This window comes from Patiria miniata, unplaced genomic scaffold (genome assembly GCF_015706575.1).
Source record: "Patiria miniata isolate m_02_andy unplaced genomic scaffold, ASM1570657v1 HiC_scaffold_24, whole genome shotgun sequence".
Classification (NCBI taxonomy): Eukaryota; Metazoa; Echinodermata; class Asteroidea; order Valvatida; family Asterinidae; genus Patiria; species Patiria miniata.
In genome coordinates this window covers 14,769,247-14,795,331 of record NW_024037063.1, presented here as the reverse complement: position 1 = coordinate 14,795,331, position 26,085 = coordinate 14,769,247, and the positions used below count along the sequence as shown (strand labels likewise).

General features: G+C 39.6%; 1 protein-coding gene across 1 annotated transcript in view; it reads left to right on the top strand.

Moving 5' to 3' along the window:
• Positions 1-26,085, top strand: part of LOC119731535 (A disintegrin and metalloproteinase with thrombospondin motifs 9-like) — a 131,318-nt gene that overhangs the window by 1,386 nt on the left and 103,847 nt on the right. The window contains exons 2-5 of the mRNA XM_038204708.1: positions 76-259; positions 3,888-3,971; positions 4,578-4,702; positions 24,691-24,731. Of these exons, the coding sequence (XP_038060636.1) occupies positions 76-259; positions 3,888-3,971; positions 4,578-4,702; positions 24,691-24,731 (434 nt within the window). The remainder of the gene's footprint in view (positions 1-75; positions 260-3,887; positions 3,972-4,577; positions 4,703-24,690; positions 24,732-26,085) is intronic.

Sequence of the window (26,085 nt, the reverse complement as noted above, 5' to 3'; positions counted from 1 at the left end):
AGTTGGACTAGAAGTAGATAAAAACATAACAAGTTGACAACAATAACATACTGCTATTTTTCTTTTTTCATTCAGCATTAAACAAGATAGTAACAGTAGCAAGACCGCATCATCGACGCAGACAGAATCATCGCACAGAAGAGAGAAGCGGTTTGTATCCCTCACACGCCACGTAGAGTTGATGGTGGTGGCTGATAGTAAGATGCTGAACCACCATGGCGCCAACCTGGAGCATTATCTACTCACGCTAGTTGCCTTGGTGAGTCAGGGCTCAATACATTTGAACTTTCAACATTTAATATATGACCTTCGTGAATATGCATAAGTGTAGTCACTTGTGAATTTGCATAGATTTGTGGCTGATAATGAGATGCTGAACCACCATGGTGCCAACCTGGAGCATTATTTACTCACACTACATGTATAGTTGCCTTGGTGAGTCAGGGCTTAAGACATTTGAACTTTCAACATTTATTATATGACCTTCATGAATATGCATAAGTGTAATCACATGTGAATATGCATAGATTAGTGGCTGATAGTGCGATGCTGAACCACCTTGGTGCCAACCAACATGGAGCATTATTTACTCACACTAGTTGCCTTGGTGAGTCAGGGCTTAAGACGTTTGAAATAATATGACATTTGGCATTTGAACTTGGGATACAATACACAAATGCAGTGGCGTCTTCTGTCAGAAAAAAATGGGGGGGGGGCACGGTGGTGAAAGTAACAGGTTTAAGTTGCAAAAATATACTTATAAAAATGTGGACCTTTCGTAATTTTGGGTTATGGGCCTGTTGTATGGTAGAAAGGCAATTTAGAAAGTTGAAATTCTTTTACTGTAAAGAGGAAGGTGTATGGGGTAACAAAGGGGTTTCCTAAAATACTCTCGCTGTTGGTAGAAATAAATTGAAGTTTTACTTGTTTTGGTAGTCCGTTCGATCTCCTTCCCTATCCTGCAGTAGTTGAAAAAATGGAAAACTGGAATTTTTTAAAAATGACATTCTTCTATGCTGGAATCCCCTCCCCAGGTGTCCTCAAAATTACCTTTGCTCCGGCAAAAGAAAAGAGTTTCAAGAGCAAGAGTCTGAAACCCAGACTCCCAGTATCAACCCCTCAGGCTATCCAACATCCAATACCTGTAAAATAAACAGGGACCCTGACCATGGCAAAACAAACATTGCGGCCCATGTGTACAAACACAGATTTGGGGCTGCAGCTTCCTGAATGTGGCTACTCTTAGCTCCAGCCAACAATGAATTCCTTGTATAAGTTGCCCAAAGATTTGGAAGTCTGGGGATGGGTGACTGACACTAGAATGCCCCAGGATATCGCTCAGGAAAAAAGGTTCTGTTGAAAAGAAGTTGGCTTCGGTTACCTGGTTTCCGTTTCTGAAACCAACCAAGAGGTTTTCACATCTCACACTTTCCGTTACTTTACTTCATATCTTCAGGTTTAACTATATATCGTCAGACCCTCTAAAGCTACGCGCTCCTATTTCTACGCACTATCCTTTTATTTAAATTTTGCAACGCGTGCGTCTTAAAAAATGACGTTTTCACTCAGATGGTATCCTTTGATGCACAAACTTTAACCAGCAGCCGAAAATGTGGAAAGTGAATGCTTCACCGGTATATCAGGCAAATGTTTTTTTTTTAAAAGAAGCTTTTTACAGCTAATTACTGAATACAAATGCAGACAGATGCTTCCAGTCCTGCAGAAGTCGAAAATATGACCGCACGGTGACCTTTGTTGGTCTCCCTCTGTCTTCAAAATTATAGTTAGCATGTCGTATAGGCCTATAATACTTTGCAATTTCTACAGGGATTTAAAATTTACGTTGCAACAAAAAAGACATGTTTCTTATATGATTTTGGATTTGTTTTGGCCATAACTATTAAAATCTGACATCTTGACAATTGTCTCTGTTGATTGGGGTGATCAGAATAATAATATAAACCAACTGGTTTCCCCATGACCAGCCACTGTTGCAGAAAGCAAGCAGTTACAATGTAGTAGCAAATGGCATAATTCGCTCTTTTCCCGCTTCCGCCATAAGCATGCAGAGCCTCGATGAGGCAACTTTACACAATAGATATAGCCAGTTCAGTGATTCCCGTGTCGGGGTTCAGTGATACCCGGGTAAACCTGGGAATCACTGAACCGGCTATATTCATTGTGTAAAGTTGCCAGATCGAGGCTCTGCATGCTTATGGCAGAGCGTGCAAAGAGCAAATGGTCACTACCTGTGCTGTGTAGGGTTGTCATAATCATGCTGACCCAGTGGGTGTTAGCTCTGTGTTTGTCTCACAGTTTTTGCCATCCCTCACAGCTTTGAAGGTTTGCCTACTACCTACATGTACTGCGTATGGTGCTATATGATCTTTGCCTACTACAATGGCGACACTGACTTTCCGGCACATAGGTCATTGAGAGCCTTCCATTCAGGATCACAAATTTGTAAAAGGATCACAAGCTTGAGACAGATTTGCTCTGTGGAAAAACAACACATTTTCTTTGCTGTTATTTGACCTCAAGCTAGACCTACATGGACCAAAGTCAGGTGGTTATGGTTAATCTAAATGTTTGCATTCACAAAATCAATGCTTTCGGTAAGAAAAATCACAAAGAATTTCACCAATGGCAACTCTGTTGTTTGTTTATTCCCACAAAAGGATCCCTGTGGATTTGACACAACCATTCAGGTTTTAACACCCCAGAGTTTTCCTGGAAGAAAAGACAAACATTGACAGTTGGTACTTTTCTGGCTTAGTGGCTTCATTGTATCAAGGGTGAGAATGGACAGTGTCTGTCTCCTGACTGGCAGCTTGCTTGATTGACAGTGTGTTACAATTGTTTTTTTTGCCCCTCTGGTACTTGAGGTTTTGCCCCATTGGCACTTGACAGGGAACTTGATACTTTAGTGGGTCTGGTGATTGATTGATTGGCACCTGTCTCAGCATTAGATTAGGTATCTCTGCAGTAACTGTATTGGTGATAATGAAAGGTTATTTTTCCTTGTCATGGATGTGATTTCAGGCGTAGATTTATAAGTTTGAGGTGAAGAGCTATCCATTTTTCATAAACATGTACACAGTACAGTTCTACAGAGGGGCCCTTCATTGCTTAAATGTAACGCCTCATTCTTCCACTTTTTGAAATTTCCGAATTTGCCATCATAGAGGCTCTCAAAAATCTTCTTTAATTATTTTTAAAAATCAGGTCTCGTCCTCATCCTCGTCCTCGTCTTGTCCTCGTCTTGTCCTCTTCAGTCCCCTATAAAAAATAAGATCCAAAGAGCTGTTGATGATATTCTGATGGAAATATATTATCAGAGTTTTGGTTTTCAGGCCAAAAAAAAGTCTCTGGTTTCTGGTATGGAGCTTGGCCCAAAAGTGGTGCGGTGAGCCGGCGATGTGGCTTTTTTTTTCCTTTTCCTTTTTTTCCCTTCAAATGTCGGCTGATGACTGCAAATGGTGCCCAACTAAATTTAATGCAAAATGTATTGGATCCCAGAGAGGCTACATAAAGCTTATACTCAATCGTAAGCCCATCTAAAAACACGTTAAAATTGCGCAGCAGATATCCAGTCAAACCAGTGAGTTTGGCGGTTTCTAGACATCATCTTACATTGAAAAAAAAACTTCTTAATTTTGCCGACGCGCAAGGCTACGGCGACGCACGCGCAAACCAGAAACCGGAGCCTTTTTTTTTTTTTGGCCTAAGGGTGTTTTTCATTGATGGTCATACTTGTGTTTTTGTGTTGGTCATAACTTCAGGTATGGAGCCACAGTTTGTTTGAAATCACCGAAGATTAAATAAATGCCATCAATATCAAACCCATTGGTTAATGGAAAAATAAAATGTATCATCTTCTCTTGCAGGTAAATAAAATATTCAAAGATCCCAGTATAGGAAACGACATCAACATAGTGCTAGTTAAGCTGCTGGTTCTACGTAGAGAGGAGGTAAGAAGATACTTCGTCTGTGTTATCATCTTATCCCCAAAATGAAAACATTTCTTATTCAATTACGCATTAACCATAGATATGCATCTTGCCTTAGAACAGTAGCCCATACTCAGATTTAAAAACAAAGGGTTTTAAAAACCCTAAATGCACAAACTGAGTTCTGTTGACCACTAAGACAGGCGTTTACGAAACACTAGTTTTGTCTCCAGCTTTATTTTCATCTCTCGGCCAAGCTTCCTGCTGTATTCAAACCCATGAAGCATTGGTCTTGTGTGGCAGGATTTGGTGTCTCTGTCGCAGGTAGTGGAGAAAAAGTGCACTGGAGCCTGTCCTCCAAGTCAGGGGACCAAAAATCATGAAGCTTGAGCGTGAAGCTGAAGACGAAGACATAGCCAAGAACTTGTAAAACCCCTTGTAGTCTTCAGAAGTCCCCACAACTTCCTAGTCAATCATACGTCAATCACAAGTTGAATGACAAGTTATTCAAGGCATTCCCTTGTCATTCATCCTGTTACTTGTGGCCCGACTTACAACTTGACTTGTGAATTGACACACGTTTGACTTGTGATAGACTTGACCACAATTCCATTCTGATTCTTGCAGGAGAATTTGTCCATCACCTCAGACGCTCCCCAGACGCTGCGTAATTTCTGTGCCTGGCAGCAGGACCAAAACCAGAAGGAGGAAAGTCATCCTCATCACTACGACACCGCTGTGCTCATCACAAAGTAAGAGAACACACTCTTTCTTGTCTTCAATACTAGTATACATAGACCCTTCTCCTCTTAGAAAACAAAGTTTTGAAAAAAAGTGGTTTCTTCGGTTCCATCTCCCTTTAGGCCTTTTCACACTTTAGTCTCGCCTACGCAGGGGTGTCAGGTTGGCGTAGCGGTACTTTCCTTGCCTTCCATTGTGTGACCCGGGTTCAAATCCCGCGTGGGCCAATATGTGGGTTGATTTTCAGTCCCTGCCTGATTCCTTGTGTTTTTCCTTAGAATATCATTCTGGGGTTTTCCTCCCACCACTAAAACTGTAATTTCCTTCCACACCTTCTACTAAGGGACCCACTGAAAATAAGTCGAAAGATTTCTATGGGTTTTCCCGGCCATTTGCTGAATAATTACAAACACCTTGGGTTCACTTTGGGCAGAACTGGTTATACTCTTGAGGATCGTATACTTGTCGGACATGACAGTCTTTCACACTGTCCAAAAAATCCTTGTGTAGGACCTGGGTCCAACACAAATACCTCCAGAACCCTTTCCCCACTCATAAGAATCTACACGGATCCTGCACTCTACATGGGTGTCTACAGTGATTTTTCGATCAGAGATATGCATGAAGAATAAGCACCCCACGCTAGGAAATTCTCCGTAGATTCCATAACATGACTTGTTAGGGAAATGTGTAAACCCAGGTTTCCTTGGCAGTATGTTTTGTACTCCCAGGGGAGAAAATTAGCAGCCTAATTTACGATCATGTGAGCTGGGGGTAACATTTTTGACATCCAGGGGTGAGTCATTGAAGTTGCTGTCTGGAATAAATCTCAGGTAATTGACAGCTCGGCATTCATGTTGACATTGTTGATCATCATTTGATAGTTGACGTTTATGTTAAACATCAATCAGTTGTAATATTGGATGAATTCCTTAGTGTCATATTTCGTAATTTCAGGGTGAACAGGTTTTTTTTGCTGGTCCCAGAGTGCAGCCTAATGTTCTCGTTGTACCTGTGACTGAGTGTGATGTAGACTGTGACTTAGACTGGTTGTAGGCTTGAGAAGAAAGCGGGGCAGTGCTATTGTATAGGTTTACCCTGTAACGCCAATGAATCGGCTGAATGTGAAGACCAGATGCATAAAAAGACCGCTATTGAATAGGCACTCTCAATCAGTTGAATAGAATGTTATGCACTCTGGCCTAGACTGCTTTCGGAGAAGCTTCGCCAGACTTGCCATTAAAGGTGCATTTTTTTAAAGCCTTATAGCTTCTGAAGTACAAGTCAGATTGGGTCCAACATTTGTAGGTACATAAGACATGGACTTGTTATAGATGAAAATTGAAGTGACCTCATGATTACGTCATCACAAGTCATATGACGTCACAGTAAAGGGGCACTTTTCTAAGGACTATGTCTCAAGAACTATAGGTGCCATATGGTTGTAACTTGATATGTACCAATACCAGGATGTGTTATAGATGAAAATTCAAGTGACTTCATTGTGACATCATCACACTTCATGCGACACCGTCACATTCAAGGGGCATTCGAAACAGCTGGCGTATGTCCACAAACACATTTCAAGTTTTAAGTTGATATGCCAACGAACAACCTTATAACAGGCATGCAACTTTTCCTCTGATCAGCCGATTTCCTCTTTTTTGACCCCCAATGTGTGTCATTGAAAATAGAAAAACACTGTACAAAGTCTTGGAAAGATTTGAATTTCCTCTTTTTTGTGACTTTCTAGTTGCATGCCTGTTATAAATGAAATGTCCTGACTTGCCAATTTCGAATTAAGCATCTTGACCTTTACGCATAAAAATATCACATTCTCCAATTCCTGGGTAGTGTCTGACTGAAACGGGCCCCTGGTCAGTGAATGGGACAGGTAGAATGATGGATGGTACAGTCATAAATACAGATGTATCCAACATTCCAAGCAAGTTAGCATATCACACATTCCAGCATTTATATACTGCTGTCAAAAAGGCATGGCTGGTTATCCACTGCCATGAAAAAGCTGGGTTTGAACCCAAGTAATGCCGGGGTCCCTGATGTTCCCCAATACCTATGTTCCCCAAATCCTTAGGGTTAGGGTTAGGGTTAGGGTTAGGGTGAGGGTTAGGGAACATAGGTAATGGGGAACATAGGTATGCACCCAGTTATATCTTAATAAGAGGCAATTTTGTGAAACTGTATACAAATTAAGGTATCAATATCTGATGATGTTCCAAAATGGTTACAATAGTGACACATGTGTTTACATTGAATTTTTACGTTTTCATTCTAAATTTTCAAAGTGTGAGAAACAATTAACATGTCAATTTCATAATATACATGTACATGTATGTATATGGAAGCAAGATTGAGCCTAGAAACCCATGTTACAAAAACATGTTACTCTGCGTTTGCTGTAGAAAAAACAACTTAAGAAAATAAGAATTCTTTTAGGAAAAATCATATTTGCTAAATGATAATTCTTACACAGGGAATACAAACCAGAGTGCTTTCAGTGGTTTCATATACTTTGAAGGCATTTTTCTTAAGACAGATATACTGAAAATGAAGAAACAGTCTGTTAAATAAGAGCACGAACTCTACAGAAATCTCAGTCTTGCCAGAAATTTCATCCCTCCAACCAAATGATGCCTGAAATCCAACTTGATTGCTCTGCCACCCATGGTAGCATCCAGAGAGTCAACTCAAGACCCAGACAGGAGACGCTAAACCTCTAAACCTCTAAACCAGGGATGTGGATTGATAATGCCCAGTCCAGATCCAGAGAGCTATCCCAAGACTGCTCCAGTCATAAATCATCGGAGGTCTGGGTCCAGGTCCCTGGAGCTGCTAATCCGCTAAGCTAATTTCACTGCTTAGCACAAATCAGCTGGGTACCAGCTACTCAGGATGTCATTAATGCTGATGACCTGTTTATGTTAAGCAATAATTTTTTTGCGCTTAGCAGCTCCAAGAAACTGCTCCCCTAGTGTTGACATTATAATAGCAACGTAAGTTCATAAATGCAGGAATCCATAGTCTTTGGCCCAGACGTTGTTGCTGTACATAAGCGATAACCTGCCGCCACGATAACCCGTCGCCATGAGAGGGCGTTATCGCAATGAACGGCTATCACCCACGAACCGCCAGCAACAACGTCTTTGGAATCTTGTAGTAGTTGTGCCATGTGCGTGCACCTGTTTTGCCTAATATATGCAGCGCGCATTCAAAACCTTTTGTATTAGTTCCGAACTAAACTCTTAAATTTGTTCCAGTAGCAAACAAGATGCCTGCCGAAGTAGCGCATGCGCACTAGTTTATCACTCTGTTTAAGACCACTTAGAGTCTGGGTGCTGATAATTACCCGAGCCGGATTTCCCCCATATTGCGGGGGGAGATTTTACAAGATTACCAAGATGATGTTGCTGACGGTTCGTGGGTGATGGCTGTTTGTTGCGATAACTCCCTCTTGCAGCAGTGGGTTATTGCATTTCTACAGCAACGTTTTGCCCCAATACTAAGGAATCCGTGGTGACCTGGAAAAATCAAAGTTTGAAAACAAGTTGTAGAGTGGTTGATGTACTGGTTGGATTATCAAATAGACAAAACCAATGAGTTCCAGTGACGTGGCACAAGACCTCAAAATGTAAAATTTAATGGTAAATGGTAAAAAAGAGGGAAGCTTTGCTTTTCCAAATTTCCCAAGTCCAGCCATTCCACCTTTATCCTGCTTTAACACCTTTGTGAATTGTTAAACGAAATTATCGAACTTGAGGAAAAATGGGCGGGGGGGGGGGGGGTGAAAACAAACCTATCCCGAAATGAGAAAACTTAGAAAAACCCAAGTTACTGTCAATGGTCACACATAAATCTGAACAGAAACAGAAAAAAGGTCAGTTGAGACAAATGGGTGTATGTATACGAATGAGTGAAAAGACAAAACTACAACAATGTAATTGAGGAAGGAAGTATTAATAAAGTTGAATGGGCGGTAAATGAAAACAAATTGCTTACATGTGTATTGTCGAGGGAATGTCAGTGTCAGTAGCTGAGATCATTTCCTGTCTCTGCACTCTGCAGGGTCAAAAAAATGGGATTAGCACTGGTGCAAATGAACAGTGGGGTCGGCTACATATGAATGGATCAAATAGATAGTTCATCTACTCACAAGGGAATAAGATGCTGGGGTCTTGGAAAGTGTAGTACGAGTACATGTGGTTTGTCTAGGTTCAAGACTGCATTTTAATTTGGTCCTTTATGCGATGCTAGAGCAAGTTTGGGGCGTGAACTGTAGTTTGACTGACTTTGCTCAAATGAAGGATGGTTGAACTACTCTAAATGGCTATTTGGAACCGGACCACGGGGCAAGTTCCATTACTGGTTACCGATAGCCACATGCATCATAAAGCACACTATGGAGTCAGGACCATGAAGTTTTGTGATGACTTTTTGACCATTGTTTGACTCGAGGCTTTCGCATGTTGCTACGGTGTTTTAGTGCCAAGGCGTAAGTCATGTCAGGATTCAACCACTACTCAACTAATAGTCCTCACCGCAACTTGATCTTAGCTATGACAAACACCCTTGAGCTGACGTGACAGTAGAGGGGGTTAACGAGATTATTCCAGAGACTTGAACGAATCGGTTCCAATCTTGGGAACGTTGGTGCTTGTACCCGATAAAGTGGAAGCATGCCTCACACATGCTATATTCAAGCTAAAGTGCACTGTAGGTTTGCCCAGAGTTTCCCTGGCCCAAGTGCCAAAGTTCCCAAAACTGAATTTGAATTATCTTGCTGAAAGCGCCCTCTACTGCAGTGATGGCTTGACTGCTAGGGGTGTGCATTTACGGCTAGTACGGGAACGGGGTACCCGATTAAAAAAAACAGGTACCCAGGTACCCGTTAAGAAACCTAACCCCAAAATTCAAATCTTGGAAGTTGCTGTTCAGGTTGTTCATAAAATAATATTAATCGGTTTGTCAACACAGCAAGATAAAAGTACAGAGAGCTTTATAGCTTTATAGTGTAAGCGCAACTTTCACATGCGTCATAAAAGTGAATAAATACGTTTTGTTTTCCCATGTGGCCTGGTTTTCATTTTGAAAATTCCCCATGCACAAATGACATTCAGAACCTTTCTTCTTCATTGTCCGAGAAATTAAAATAATATGTAATGTTGGTTAATGGTACTGGATTCCATAATCTGGAACCGGTTCCTGACATCAATAGTCGGGCACTCCGATACCCGGTTCCGATGCACAGCCCTATTTACTGCGCTTATCAGCCATCGGACCAAAATCCAAATCAAGGTTCGAACCGAGACAATATGTTTGCTTGAAATGTCATTGAAGGGGCATTGCTTTGGAGGCAAGCTCTAGTTGATAGAGCATGTCATCATTTCTTGCTCTGTATTTTGTCATCCTATTTCACTGGAGCCATCGTGTCGGCTAGAAAACCTCTGGTTTTCTGTGCCACAGCAAAAAAAAAATATCTGGATTGCTGTGAACATGTGTGAAAATGAATGAAATCGAATGAGTAACATGAAAGATATTTCTCATGAATGATGTCAGACTTACGGTATTTGTTCCTCTGAAACCCAATACCTAAATTGGCAAAATTGTACCTCACTCTTTTTTTTTTCACGGTGATTTATACAGAAAACACAATTGAGTGTGTAGTTTTCCTACCTTTTCAAAGGAAAGAACAAGTACATAAATGCATGGTGAAGGTCGGGAAAGGAATTTAGCATTCCTCAATTACACTTCAGTTCAACCATTTCCAATTCAATTTTGTTCCCGGAAGAAAACAACGACTCCAATTAAATTGTTTCCGAGGTCAAGTGGAAGTTTTTTTGGGAACACCTGGAAATACCTGTGGTTGAAATTCAAATCCAATTGCTGCCATTTCTTTCCGCTGTTCAAATCATAAATGAAGTGTAATTTTCAAAGCAGCATTCAAGACCTCGCTTCATTAGAGGGCAGTTTGGAGTTTTGCTCTCCTGGGTTGAAAATGTTTGGTTTGGTTTTGGGAGTACATGTACAGTGAGGAGCACTTATATGAGGTCAAGTTTCGGCCAACAACTGTGTTCCGGCATATGGAGCGTTAAGGCATCGGTAATAAGACCATACAATTTGAGTTCATAATATCCAGATGAACAGACCTGTCAGTCATAATACATAGTCGAGATGATCAGTCATGCGTTACAAACAATGCACTATTTGAACCTTGATTGAGAACTTCATGCACTTTATTTCCGTCATATTATCCACTTTAGTTTGATAAGCATCTATACATATATCACTGAGATATTTAAGCTGTTAGGGATATACACATGTACATGTATGTTTAGTTCATTATGCCATATCATGGCGGTATAATTTGTCACGTTACGTAGCACAATTTTGGTGAAAGGGCCTACATGTACTGATCATAGATGCTGCATCATACATGTACTTGGGATGAATGCAATAGAGAATGTGAATTTGTGGCATTACGACAAGTTTTTGAGCTACGAATCAGTAGAGGTTGAACAAATGTCATCTCTGACAATTTTTGTTGGGAATGTTTTGTGACGTCAAAGTTGCTTTAGTTTTGCATACGGAGTGTAGACCAGTCTGAAGTCAGTAAAAGATCATTTGATGAGGCTTTCTAGCTGTCCATCCACATGGAGATAATATTGAAGTTTCAGAATTAGACCGACAAACTTACACAAATTGCATTATGAATTGAAAGTTTTCAGTAACAAGAAATATAATTCCTTACACGTAATTCAGTTATGATGATAACCAAGCTCATTTCCTATTCAATTTGTTTCTCTACATTCTTGATTGTTTGTTTACCTATTTGATACTTTTAAACCCCAAATATGGCATGACATGAATTTCTTAAAATCTTTTTGCCCCAGTGATACACTACTTTTCCCCCAAGAGCAAGTCTCCTGAAATTGTACCAATTGCTACCCCTCTCATGGGGCTAAGTCTAATTACCACCATGCCACAGTCACATTGACCCTATCATAACCCCCTTGACCTGAGCTGTGGCAGTAAAGGACCAGGCCCTAAAAACTCAACCTGGTCAAATCAGAAATATTTAGTGTACAGGATCGATTCTTATTTGGCCAAAAGTTCCTCATAGTTGAAGTGGGGGGTGGGGGGACCCACTTCAGCTACCTACGCTTAGCAGTGTAATATCAAACATTATAGAGGACCCTTTATAATTCATGTAAAGATGTGAGGGTTTTGCAGATTCAATTCGGGCAATTCACAATGCAGTGTGCCACCAAGAGTTTGCCATGGAGAGTCAACTTTTCAAGTTTACGGTCGACAAAACATGGCCCATTTGAATGAGTATCAGTATACAACTTGAGCTAATTTGTTATAGATTGGGGCATAACGTTTTGCCGCCTTACAAAAATTCACCATATTGATCAAAAGAAAACAAACGGGCAAACATATATTCAAATCATACGCCTTCGAAAGTACTGACCGGAAAAACGAACATCTTCAAATGTCCCGCGCTGCGAATTTGTTGACCATCTCCCACAATGCACTGGGAAAAATTAACTTTCCATGGCAAACTCTTGGTGGCGCACTGCATTACGAATCGCCCGAATTGAACATTGGTGCTACATGTATGCACTATGCACTGCTATGCTTGTGCACTATTTTTAAGTAAAATACAGTGCCAACCTCCAGAAAATGCAAAATGAGGAAAAAGCATGCAAAAAGTCTCTGCAAACTTTACTCCTATTTTCTGATCCCTTGAGCTAGGTCTTTCCAATATTTACATCTCTGGGCCTATAAACTGATACCCTAGAAGCCTATCCCTTTACCGTATATCTCTGGGGGTTGGGACCCTGAATCTGTCATCTGGTACCATTGAGTCTCTCCTGGGGATTGGCACAGAAATAAACACAGATTGCAGTTTTTTTGTGGGAAAATTGTGGAGCTTTTGTGCTAATAAAACTGCTTTTATTGGTTTTCCTGTGATAAATTTTGGACTGGTTATGAGAGTCTCAGTGGAACTAGGCTACCTGACCACTCTCAGTGTGGTGACGTGGTCAACAAAGATGTTTTCTTTTTTCTTTGTTGTTTGAGTGCTGTATAGATTATAATTATTATACCATCTCTTGAATACATGTCGTCGAATTGAAACTATAATTCAGCCATCAGATAACATTTGTCTTTTGCGTTTTTTTTTGTATAAAAATATGAGTTAAATAATTTGAACAACAATTTTTGTAAAAGTGAAAATAACCTTGTTTTTGTGATTACATACCCAAAAACTTTTTTGCTGCAAAAGTGAAAAAGCTTGAACATTGGACAAGATAAAGGTTTACGGTTGCACCACGTGACAAATCTCTTTGGTGAGTTTGTGGGGTTCTGAAAAGAACCGGGGAAACTCAATGTTTTGGACAGTATGCCCTGCCTGTCGTCAGGAGACGGATGACAGTCTATGCTATCTTCACCATGCAAACCTTCAACTCCTTATTCAACACTGAATTTGAGATTATTGACATCAAGGTTGTAGTTTTCAGGGAAAGGTCAGAGACTGTTTTGGGGTTTTTTTCCCCCCAGAAGAAATGAAAACTGGCTGTAATTTTTGCAAATTTGCAGCTCAAATTATATAGCTGGCAGAATGGCTGTCATCAGTGGGCCAGGTTCTGACTTACCCCAACAAATGTTCTGGTGATTAAAAACCAAGAAAGCTGTAAAATGGACAAGGACAGTACTTTGTAAATGCAAAGAGAGTGCCACTAATATGTTTATGACTTAAATATATTGACTTGTAGAAAACCAATGCCAGGCCTGTAAACAACTAATGCCGTCCAATAATGAAAATGAGAAAGTTTTCCAAATTGGTTGTGGAAAAATCTGCAGAACATTACAGGTTCTCAAAAGTTTTCTCAAGAAATTCTGATTAAAAATGTAAGTTATATTCTTGTGCAACAGTACCATAAGTCAGCTGCAGAGAAAGAAGTTGCTTGATATTGAATATATAACTTTAATTGCATTTGTGCTGGTCCCAGAGGGCCAGCCCTGTGTCTTGGTGCTCTTTGGACCTCTCTCACTGACTCAATGTGACTTGTAAGCCTGGCAGTGCTATCATATAGGATTACCTCATAATGCCAATGAATAATAGGCTAAATCAGGCCCATTGTGTAGACCAAATGCATGAAGACTTTCAGGGAATAGCTATTCGGAATCAATTAAAAGGGCCCATGCAATGTATTTTGTTAATGCAATCCTTGAAAATACACCTGTTTTTTTTTTTCAATTTTCATTTTACCCTATTTTAGGGTATTTTGGTGCCTTTTTGGTTTTTCTGCTAAAGCGAATTTCCATATTCACGAGCAAACATGTGATGTCCTTTCAGGCAGAAACCTCAATGTTACAGCTATTTCAGCGGAAAAAGATTCCACAATTTTGTTTATTTTGCTGTCGTGAATCGTCTTTTCTTTGGTGATTTTTTTGTTGCATCAGTACATGCCTGTAAGACAATCAGCAAACTTTTCTTACAAATGTTTTTAATGAGCAAACTTTTGGGTTCACAATTTGGACAGAAAACCCCCAAACTGAACAGTGTCTTCCTGAAATGACATCACAGCAACAGCGCCCTCAGTTTTCCAGAAAAGCATGGACATTTTTTGAATGTTTAAAGAAGTGCGCTTTTCAATAAAAATAACCAAAACGGGATGTCAAATAGTTTACATACAGTAAGAGGTGAAAGCTGCACAAAGTGTGTTCCTAAGAAAAATTCAATCTCATGTACCCTTCAACAGAATTTTGTGTGTTATAAGGCTTGCCTTTCCTTGTAAAAAAATTATACAAGATCTGAAAAGGACTTGCCCATCAGCTGACAACTCCAACGTCTTAGAGTTCAAATAAACACATATCCACCTTCTCATGTCATCAAGACAGTATGCATTTGAGGAATTTCTGCGGACCAGAATTACTTCCGTTTGACTGCCGAGTGACCCTACTCACTAGAGCGACATGGAATGAGACTGGCTTTATCAATTGGAAAATCGTCATCTAGTTATGTGGGGCAGTTATTTAAACAGCTGGAACTGAAATAAAAGGAATAGAACACTTCAACATCTGGATGATGTAACGCTTATAAATGTTGGATATTTTTATGATTTGTGAAATAAATCACAGGTTACTTCTGATGGATTTTGCATCAGGAGATAAGTATTTGGTTTGAGCTATTTATCTGAGCTATTGAGAATCCTTCAGACAATCGACTGTGTATACACTGCTTACAAATTCAGTCCGTGAAAAAAAACGATATTGAAAGTGAGCAAGTAAAATTACAATGTGCAGTTGCAGAGCGGATGTTGCTGCAATAAATGATTGATTTCCAGACTTTCAACTCAAGACCCCCAAAAAGTACATGTATCTTTCGTTCTAGTTTGTGTTAGGCCATCAGCCTGGTGTTTGGTCAGTATCAAATTGGGGCATAAATGGTTATAGTTCGCATGCACATGGTATATACTGCCCCTAGAGTGGTAACAAGCATTTGGATTTTGAAAAAAAGGGTGATAACACCCAAAAAGCTGCCACCGCTGCAATGCTATCACATATTTTCCAACTCTGGAGGTGTATACCTTGCCAAAAATCGCTATGACGATTATTCCCCTCATTTGATACCGGTGGCCACATTTTGGACCGAGGCTGATGGCCTATGTAACTCTGAAGATACATTGAATGCCCATTCCATGAAGTCTGATTATTCATTGTGCCGTTCAAATACACATTTCGTTGTTTGATCAGTTATCTAGCTAAATTGGCTGTTCAATTGATGGCATACACATTTTAAATAAAGCCTTGAAGAAAAAAACCCCAGAGTTTTGAAATGTACCTTTTCTTTCATGGAATTTGTAAATATAACCAAAACATGTCGGTACCTAGAAATTATCTTTTGATGTTTAGAAACTTAAATCAAAATCAAATCCAAAGTCAATCTTCCTTGCTCTCCAGCAATACCTGCTTTTCATCATGTGACAGAATTGCCACATCTGCACCCAGATGGCAAGCTGACAGCCCGGCTTCCTCAGCCTAACCCACACTCCATTGTAAAACCAGATTTTTCTAATTCCCACCGATTTGGCCAGATGTTGTCCATATTTCATCCGGGCGGGCCCATTACAGGTGCGGTGTGGTGTTATGTGCAGCAAACTAGGCATATCTGGCTGGCCGTGCATATAGGTAGTATGCTACATGTAGCTGTCAAGAAACGCATATGATACGGAGGGTTTTGGCTTGAGTGACTGACAAATCTTTCTCGCAAATGATTAAATTTCTCCTGCTAAGATGTTCATGTTCTGTGACAGAATATTATTTCACCTTTGTCGATCGTTGGTCGTTATCCATGTTATACCACCAACATGTGGCACAGTCAGTACTGTGAGGTTTTTTAAGGATGAATATTGAACAACTTGTCTGTAAAATTTGTATTACAAAAACTTACAAAACTCTAGTAGCAACCTCACCCGACAACTGTTTAAAATATATGTTTCATTCTGAATTGTTGGAGTACCAAGAGGGCGAGCCGAGTGTCCTCTTCGTAACATCTTCTATCTGATTGACTGACTGACTGACTGACTGATTCATTGACACTCTGTCATTTTTGAGCCGGGCAGTGCTATCTTATAGGATTGCCCTGTAACATCAACAAATGGGTTACATGCAAATCTGACTCATTGTTTATACAGATACATGAAAAGTCTTCCAGCGAATATTCTGAATCAATTGAATAAAATGTACCAGGGGCAATTACTAGGTTTGCCTCGTGTTTTTTTTATTCAATTGTGAGTATCACTAATAATGCCTCACCTCGTACAACAATTTTGAACGAATGCGTTATATGTAAGAGAGAATTTTGGACTTTAACACTCAATCCTGAAGAGTTCACATCCCTTTCATCCCACCTAACCCCTTAAAGCAACCCCACACCCCACCTCCCACCCCCACCCCCATTAAAAAAGGCTTATTTTGAAAGTTATTTTGAAATCTGACTCATGTTTTATCCATCAGAGGGGCTGTTTCTCCAGGCCCATGTTTGTCATTTTATCCTTTTGGTGAGTAATTCCCGACCAATTAAACCAATTGACCGAACACATCAACCCTTGAACTACATGCCCTCCGAAAGATCACCCTCGCAGATAAGCACTGTCGTGATTCATATTTCATGTGTAAGCTAGAAAGCCAGATTGGCAGAACGGGTCCAGGGTAGTTGGTTTTCGACAGAAGGAGTGTCCGTATCATTTACTACAGCCATTCACATCTCTTCCTGGCTTTTCCCTTGGTTGTTTCATTGGTTCATAGATAAAGATGTAGGATTAGTAAATGCTAAAGGTACACATTCCTCAAGAATTGTCCAACTTCAGTCCTTTTGATTGCTTACTAACCATATTTCAAATAAGGCGAAGTAAAAAAAAAAAACATGTTTCTCGTCCCCGCCCGCTTCCTTTTTGGAGGCCGCCTGGATTTTTTTAATTATTTTTTATTTTTGAAAAATGCAGTGAAAAAAACACCAAAAAAGTCCACAAATTCATCGGAAAATAAATTGTAGACCAATACAAGTCTAAATGACACTGTAAATATGTTCAGTTCTCTTGTCCAACTTATCTTTCATTTTAAAAGTGTCTTTGAACAGTGGAAACACCAACAATTACAGGAAATTTTTAAATGGCGGCCATCTTGAAACAAATAAAAAATAAAAAGCCCCGCTTCCTCCTTTTTTTTTCGAAAACCCGGACGAGAAACATGTTGTTTTTTTTATTCAGCCTAACTTGTTCACAAGAAATCCAAATAGTGTCTTTATTTTACGGAGGAAATGTCTAAATACCCTGTTTGTGTACATCTGATGCAGCAGCTATGTTTTGCCTTGCCTGTTATGAATATGTATTTCAAACAGCGAAAAAGACCATCAAATTATGCATGAGCCAAAGGATTCCATGAGACAAGAACTATTTAAAGCAAGTGATGATTCGCTGTGGGGAATCTGGTTCCAAAATATTGAAAGCACTTGTGTTGGAATCAATGTTTTCAATAAAAAAACATTTCTAACCTGAATGAAAACTAACACTCTAACGGCTTTGAGTTTCGAGGACCAAAATTGTGTACCCCCAAAAATTCCAGGACCCAATAATCACAAGAAAACTGTACATTTTTACAGTACATGTAGTTGTTTGCATGTGTATATTCTGCAGTTTAATGATTTTACCAACTATCAAAATTTGAAACATGTTTTGGAGTCCCAAAAGATGGATTTTGGTCAAAAGTGTTCCTTTAAGACTCAACTGAATGTGACTTGACGCAGAGCGACAGTCCGCTGACTGATTCCCCTCAGATCGCTGGATGTAGACACATCGCTGAGGTCACCGAGTTCACCAGTTGACTTGAGGGTCAGCCCCAGACTTGATGACTTTTTACTTTTACTGCTTCTAGTTCTACTTCAAAGTAGTTTTTCATCAAAAGCCTGCTCAGCAGCTATGTTGATGAGAAGTCAAACAGGTAGACCGATGAAGGAGAAGATTTTCCCTCAGCAACATTGTATAAACTGTTCTTTCACTCTAAAATGTTAAAATCTTGTCCCCAAAGGAAACTAAATCCCAGACTTATACCAGGAATGTTCAGGATACAGTAGAAGAACAATTTTTTTGCAAGTGTCATTTTGTGAATGTGTCCGTGAAGAAAATTACCCACCTAAGAACTAATAGTAGGACAGGACATTACGTAATTGAGTTTGGGGTATCATAATGTCATCAGTTGAGGTTCACTAGTATTACAAAGTTAATTGTCTGCATGGTAAGATTTGTGGATAGTATGAATATTAATTTTTCTCCGGTTTTTGAGCAGGTTTAAATTCTGCCTGTCACCATATTTTATGCTACATTTGTAGACTGTAGAATAGCGTTTCTTGATATTCAAAAAAAAAGTCCCTGTAATCATGTTGGTTTTAGAAAATATTGTCTAAATATTTTGCTTTCTCCAAATACACCTTTGCGGTACCTTGCGGTTCAAAGCAAGAAATTAATGTCCTGGAAAGAAAAGGTCAATATCGGGTCTGGTGTGTCACACCACGGGAGGGAGGGCAGCCTCAGGCCAAGTAACTGACCGAAACCATGTAATCATCACCGTGGAAACAGAATGACCCACTTCGTTGGTTGAGGTTCACAGTTACAGATCACTTGTGAAGAAAGTGGAATTTTGACATAAACTCTCTCTTGATGAGTTCTTAAAATTGTGGAAGGTTCTTAGAAACAGTCTTACTACAAAAGACTACAAAACTCTCATTTTCTTAATATTATCAGTTTGTTTCAAAGCACTTCATAGTTATATCCCCTCTTTAGACTTTGAGATCTGTTTTATGCAATAGTTTGTGATCAGGGCTCTATTCACCCAGGTATACTCTGGGTTGAGAGAGTTAATTACAGTAAAGTGTCTTGCCCAAGAACACTATCACCCTGATCCTATCAGTTTCTGAACCACATACTGTTGCACGTGAATCATACACCATAATTGCATTATGGTACATCTTTTTGCATTCCATTTGAATGTTGTATGTGTGTGGAGAGGTTTCTTACAAATGAAAAGAATAAGTGATCATTTGAAATCCTCGATGTAATATCCTGGAGGAATATTATAGATGAGAGACATCTTAGTTTTGGGTCAAAACTGTTTAGTGACTTTAGTCTGCGCTTGACAGTAACATAGTATTGCTCAGTTTTTGCCTTCAAAATAAGGCCTAAATTGCATTTTTCTTAATCCCATAGTGGAAATATTTATGTCTATGGAACAATCCCAATAGAGGCATTTGAAACAAAAACCCCTTTTGAAGCACCCACACTGTCGAGTCAGGTCATATACAAAGGGAAGTTTGCTTACAGAAATGGTTTCTCTAGGGTAGCAATGACCCACTTAAGGAGTTCATTCACATTGACTTTCAGAGCAACCTGGGAATCACTTCGCTGTCCAGGTTTGATTTAAAGGCAGGGGCTGCACACTGCCAGGGAGAGTGTAAAAATAAAAATCCTCACGAAGCTGTGGTCAGGAGAGTCAATAAGATGTTTTTTGTCAGGGAAAGTTTACCAAATTAGGGTTTTTATAACAGAGATTGGCTGATATTCATGTATACATGTTAGTTCCATTTTGCGAATTTCTTCAGTTTTTATGAGTTTTTTTTTCAGATTTCTTCAGACTGTTTTCAAAACTATCCCTAACTTTTTAGTAAAAAAAAGTATGACAGTCCTGAAATATATTTTTTTTTCAAGTGGACTAGGTTAAAATGCTATAGCAGAAAAGTGGGTTGAATACTTTTTACGGGAACAGCATTTGCAAGGAATGGCTTCCCACAAAATACTGCTTTGGTTGGTCCCTGTTCATGCATGAACAGTAATGGGAGCTTCTATGCAGATTCACCTGCATACAGGGCAAAAGCCACTGACTTTATACTGACTTTACTCTAAATGTAGAAGCCAAACAAAAACCTGTAGTGTCTTTACATAAGCATCAGCAGGCCCGTCCCTAGGGGGAGGGGGACACAATTCTACCCCCCCCCCCCAGCAACTGGCCATCCATCAGCAAAAAAATAAGCGTTAAAATAAGATATAATTTTTTTTTTTTTTAAATTTTTTTTTGGTATTGTGGTGTGCCCCCCTAGCCGGTACTTTGGCCCCTCCGAATGCCCGGAGCTGGCAACTATGGCATTTAAGAGTTTTAGCCTCTTATACAACTGTTGAGGGGGTACTTTTGCTAGGAAATATAGTGTTTTGGAAAACCTGTTTCATTTAAGACATGATTATAAATGATTATCATCAGTGATTATCCGCCCTCTTCATTCTCCAAATATTTCCATTTATCCCAAGTGTAGTATCCTGACAAGGTGCTAGATAAATGTTATGTGGTGGGCTGGTCTCAGCTCAAGGTTTACAACTCTGAGCCATGAGTGTTAACAGATCAGTGGCAACACTGGCTTTTTGAGGCAATCGGGCGGATCTTAAGAAACTCTGTTTGAAAATCTTTACCTCAAAAGAATCTGGGTCCTTAACATTAAGCAGAAAAGTTTGTTAAACAGTAAGCAAAAAAAAAACGTACTAAAAGTGGTACATTGCTTTAAGCAATGTTTCACATCCTGAAGATGTTAAACGTTACAAACATGTTAGCGTGAAGATTTCTATTGTTCCATCACTAGTTTGAGCAAGTTTTATCTTCATTGAGGTTTGCATGGTTTTCACCTTGCTTACTGCTTAGCCTGGTCACTGTTAAATAGATTGCTTAGCAGTGTCATAAAATGGGGCCCTGGGCATGGGCTCAATTTAACAATGAATTAGTGGAGCTGTTTAGCAGAATATAAATTTCTTAGCAGCTTTACTTGCTAAGAAAACTTAGGGAATCAAGCCAATGCAATGTTAAGTCATACACAGTTGGGATGACAACCGATTTTGCTCAGCAAGCCAATTTTGGGATGAGCACATTTCCATGCTTAGCACCTGTCTGAAACTGTAGTCGTTGTCATTGCAAGTCCCATTACAAGTCTGTCACAAGTCCAATCACAAGTCAATCACAAGGCCAATCATAAGTCCAATCACAAGACAACCTCTAATCCAATCACGCTTCTAATCACAAGGTCGTCACAATTCAACCACAAGTCGATCACAAAGTCGATCACAAGTCAACCACAAGTCAACCACAAGCCCAATCACAAGTCAATCCCAAGGCCAATCATAAGCCCAATCATAAGTCCAATCACAAGTCAACCTCAAATCCAATCATGCGTCTAATCACAAGGTCGGTCACAAGTCAATCACAAGTCAATCACAAGGTCGATCACAAGACCAATCACAAGTTCAATCACAAGCCCAATCGCAAGCCCAATCGCAAGCCCAATCACAAGCCCAATCACAAGCCCAATCACAAGTCAATCACAAGTCCAATCACAAGTCGATCATAAGTCCAATCACAAGCCCAATCGCAAGCCCAATCACAATCCCAATCACAAGCGCAATCACAAGCCCAATCACCACCCCGGCCCAAGTACAACTTGACTTGTGATCAACTTGTAAGGACACATGAGAACTTGGTGGATTTGTGAGAACTTGCGAGATCTTGCAGTAGACTTGACTACAGTACAACATTGCTATGAAACTGTACACTAAATAATGCAGTTTCTTTGAGTTTGAGGAAGCACTGTTCAAGTACATGCACCTGTCAATGCATTCTTCTTATCCGTTGGGGATATTTTGCTCCTTCCATCCCACAACCCTAAGAGTTATACTACACCAAACATTTCTCATCCGGCAGTTTAACGATGCACAAAGTTCACCCCATCTTCTTCTTAACACACAGGTTTATTTTAGGCATTACACATCTGTGTATAATGTAAACAACGTCTGGAGATGTAAAAGACACATTGTCAGAAATCTCACAGAACTATGAGAAGAAATAAAAAGAAAGGATTTGTGATTTACAGTTTCACCACTGGTGAATTTGTGCTACTGCAAAGTATGTTTACTCTGTTCTGAGGTTCCTTCCCACAAGATAGGAGAAATTTACGAGGTCCCTGTAAGAAACCCCAGGGTTCGTCAGCTAAATACATACATATGATAATAATTGTGTGAATGACTACCTTGGGAATACTAGTTTCATCTGGAGTCCCAGGGAGAAACACTGGCATTTTTTTCCTTCACATTCTTGGTCAAGATGTTATCATTGCATTTAGTGGTTGCAGTGGTTTTACAGAAAGAGATTTGTTTTTAAATTGATGTTTTTTTTAGCAATCCAGTATTGTTTCACTTTGAAATGCGAGATTGAATACAAAAAAGCACCCATGTTTAGTAATCGAATAATTACTTGAAGCATTTCAAATTATTTGAGGCACAACAATAATTCACGTGTATCGTTTTGTGTGGGCACACAATAACCAAAAATAAAAGCACATTTCTCTCGGAGAGTTGAAAATGACTAACAAGAAAAAGAGTTTTTCTATTTAATTAATATACAAATTGACAATTATAGTCATTAAAAGTAAAATTTCTAAAGAGCACGGGTAGAGCAACGTTAAGTTTGTGTTTTCAACAAAGTTTACAAAAACGTGAGACCTTTAACGTGAAACCTTGTGTGGTATAAATGTAACAAAAAGGTAACTTTTTAAAAAGCAGGCTTTTCTGTTAAATGGTTTCAAACCGTATTTGTAGGTAGACAAGTTCGTGAAAATTAATAACAAGTACATTGTACAAGTTGCATTGATAAAGATTTGCCTCCAAAGTTATGTTGAACCAATTTTGTTCTAACAGTTTTCGAAGTGAAACTCTAAACAAAAAGGTGTCATATTTTAATTTAGTGCCTCCTAGTTTGGCACTAAACCTGAAGAAACTTGGTTGTTGTTTACTTAATTTGTTATAATCCAAGGTAACTTTCCAAACCAGAGTTCATAGGTTTACAGACATGCTGTCATCTCCTGATAGCTTTGTGTTTGAAGGACCCTTGGAAAACCTTCACGGCTCCCCTTGTGAATTTGGATTGTACTTGAAAGAGTTCCAGTCTCATGACCTTTGATATTAGTGGCCTGGCATGAAGCACCATGAACCCTTTTTCCTTCCCCAACTGTCTGTGACGTCATTGGATATACCTGTCATAGCCCTGAAGCCTGTTGCCATTTTGAGAAATTATCTCTCCTTCCATTTCAAAATAGAGCAACTTTTAGGTCCACTGTCATCCACGTTTTCTGCGAAATATGAGCTAAAAGTCTAGTTCAGAGCCGGGACCTGTACTCACTGCAACTTTTAAGTGGGGGGGGGGGGGGGGGGGGAGTACAAAACTCCCTATTAACCCTAACCCCTTGGGCTCTTTTACTAGAAAGTATCCTGAATCCACCAAAATCCATCAATTTTGTCATGCATGTTGTGGTGGCCAGTGAGTCCATCAGAATCCACCAGTTAGGGGGAAGTAAATCTGTTGAGATCCTGAATCCGCCAAAGTCCCCCAACAGCTCAATATAGAAGTTTCCTGAATCCATCAAAATCCTGCAGTTCCGCCAGGCTTACAATCCTAAATCCATCAAAATCCCCCAGTTTGTGTAATATTTAGGTATCCTGAACCTGCCGAAATCCCCCGAAGCAGGGGTGTGGATTTTGATGGATTCAGGCACGTTACTCGTTAGGGTTAAAAGAAAAAAACTGAGGGCATTCAAATGGTGATTTGGTTGGCACAGGCAGTTTTCGGCCTAGCCAGTAGTCTGCAACCTGAGAGAGTTGCTTCCTCTGCAGTGTCAGTGCTGAGGTTCCCGTACTGACCTTGCCACCCTCTTCAGCCGTTCGTTCGTTACCCTGAGGGAGGAGACAATGAAGCAATTAGAACCAATTATCCAGACACCTTGAAATGAAAACAACCCTCCAGACATGACCTTACAGTTGACTTGTGTTAATTTCAACTCGGGTAGGGGAGACATTAGTGCGAAAAGGCCGTACGAGGTGAAAGAAAATTCATAAACTTTTTCAAGGAAGGCATGATGAATTTGACAAAATAATATGCAATTCTTTTCATGCCTGATATGTAATCCCACCCCCACCCTGGATTCGTACCCCCATTTTATCTTTGGAATAAAGCAAGTCCTAGCTTCATTTCCTAACAATGCCTTTCTGTCATTCAACTTATTTCTCTTGTCATGACACACCCATGTCCATGTGGCTATCACAGCTGCTGCTTCATCAGTCTCAATTCTAACCAAACCCTTAATCGGTGTTGTTTTATCCACAGCCTACGGCAGGCCTGCTGCCTTACATACACAACCTGTCCTAGCAATTATCTTCCAATTAGAACCGCAGTCAATGTCAAAACAATGCCCTGTGGATAGAACAGAAACCCTGCTTCCAAGTTGGTCTTCTGGAAAATAAACTTGCCTTTGGGGCCTTATTTTCTTCAAATTGGTCATGTCATCGGGTGGGTGATAATAACTACTTGGTTTTGTTTTTGCTTTTTTTTGTTGCAGGGAGGACATTTGCAGGTCTGCCTTTGATTGTGACACTCTAGGTAAGACTTAACCTTCGACATTACCTGTAGTTTGTTGATTGTTTCGTGGTTTAACCTTAACTCCCAAGGGGGTGTGCAAAATCATTTTGAAATTGGAGGATTCAGGACTGTTAGGGCTATCCAGAGACCAGAAAACTAAAACTTCAATGATATCCTTGAAATGATTGAATTAAATTTTGCTTCATGCAAGTTTTAAAAAAATGCTTTGAAATCTTCATTTCAATTTTATCCTCGGGATTCACTGCTAAAAATCAGTATAGAATTAGGTTCTTTTCTCGTGCTCTTGAAACATTTTTCTTTAGAATGAGACAAGAATAATTCTTTTTTGGTTTTTTTTTTTTTTTTAATATTTTCGGAAAACACGTTTTTAGTAGTGAAGTAGTGACAGTGGATTGGGAGTGAAGTTATAGTTAACAACTGCCTGTCCATTCCACCACTCCTGTTCTAGCCCCAATCTAGCTGAAAATTATGTTTCCATGAATTACACCATTATTCTAATAATTTGAGGACACTAGTTTTTAGAAGTTCATTATGGACATTGGAAGAAATAATTGACTCACACCATCTTAACATACAGTACATGTATTCACAAATCTGAACAGGCTATTGTGGGGTAGAACACTCTAATGCCAAATTTAAAAAAGTAGAGTTTCTCTTCTAGGCTTTTTTCAAAAAAAGGGAGGAGGCTGGCCCTTGTATTCTTTAAGATGGGAGATTTTCAAAGATGGATTCTTCCAATTTTCTTGACTCTTTTAATTTGCTGATATGTTTGTGTCCAAGGGAGCTGCTTCCCCTTTCTTTTACCAGATTTTGAACTCGCATACATGTAGGTACAATTTATCTGGAAACACATAAAAATACAAAATATATTGCAAATGTATGGTTAAAAAAAGGGGGGTTTGGAAGGAGGCTGGTGGCCAAAAAAATAAGCTGGCGGGGACGAAAACATTGTTTTATTTTTTACTTGGCCTGTAAAGTCTCCTGAAAAAAAAAATCACCCCAATATCTTTTGATTCTTTGTTTGCGTGCTCTCATAATATAAGTACCCTTTTCTTCATCCTGAAATCCTGACATTTTCATCTGTTTCCCTTTATGACCATTTGACACAGTGACCTTCATATTAAGGTGGTCTGGCATATGAACCTTAACTTGGCCTGCAAAGGGATAAGTCCATTTCTCAACCCATTTTGGTTCTCAAAAACCTGTTTGTCTCAAGTCCAGTTTATACTTGTAATACACATCAGAAATGTGTAATGGGCCCTTACTCCGTCCCAGGGTCATATGTACATACATAAGCCAGCCCACCTCAATTAGGCTCAAGGTTGATGTGGGATCAAAAAAGAGTGTTAATAAA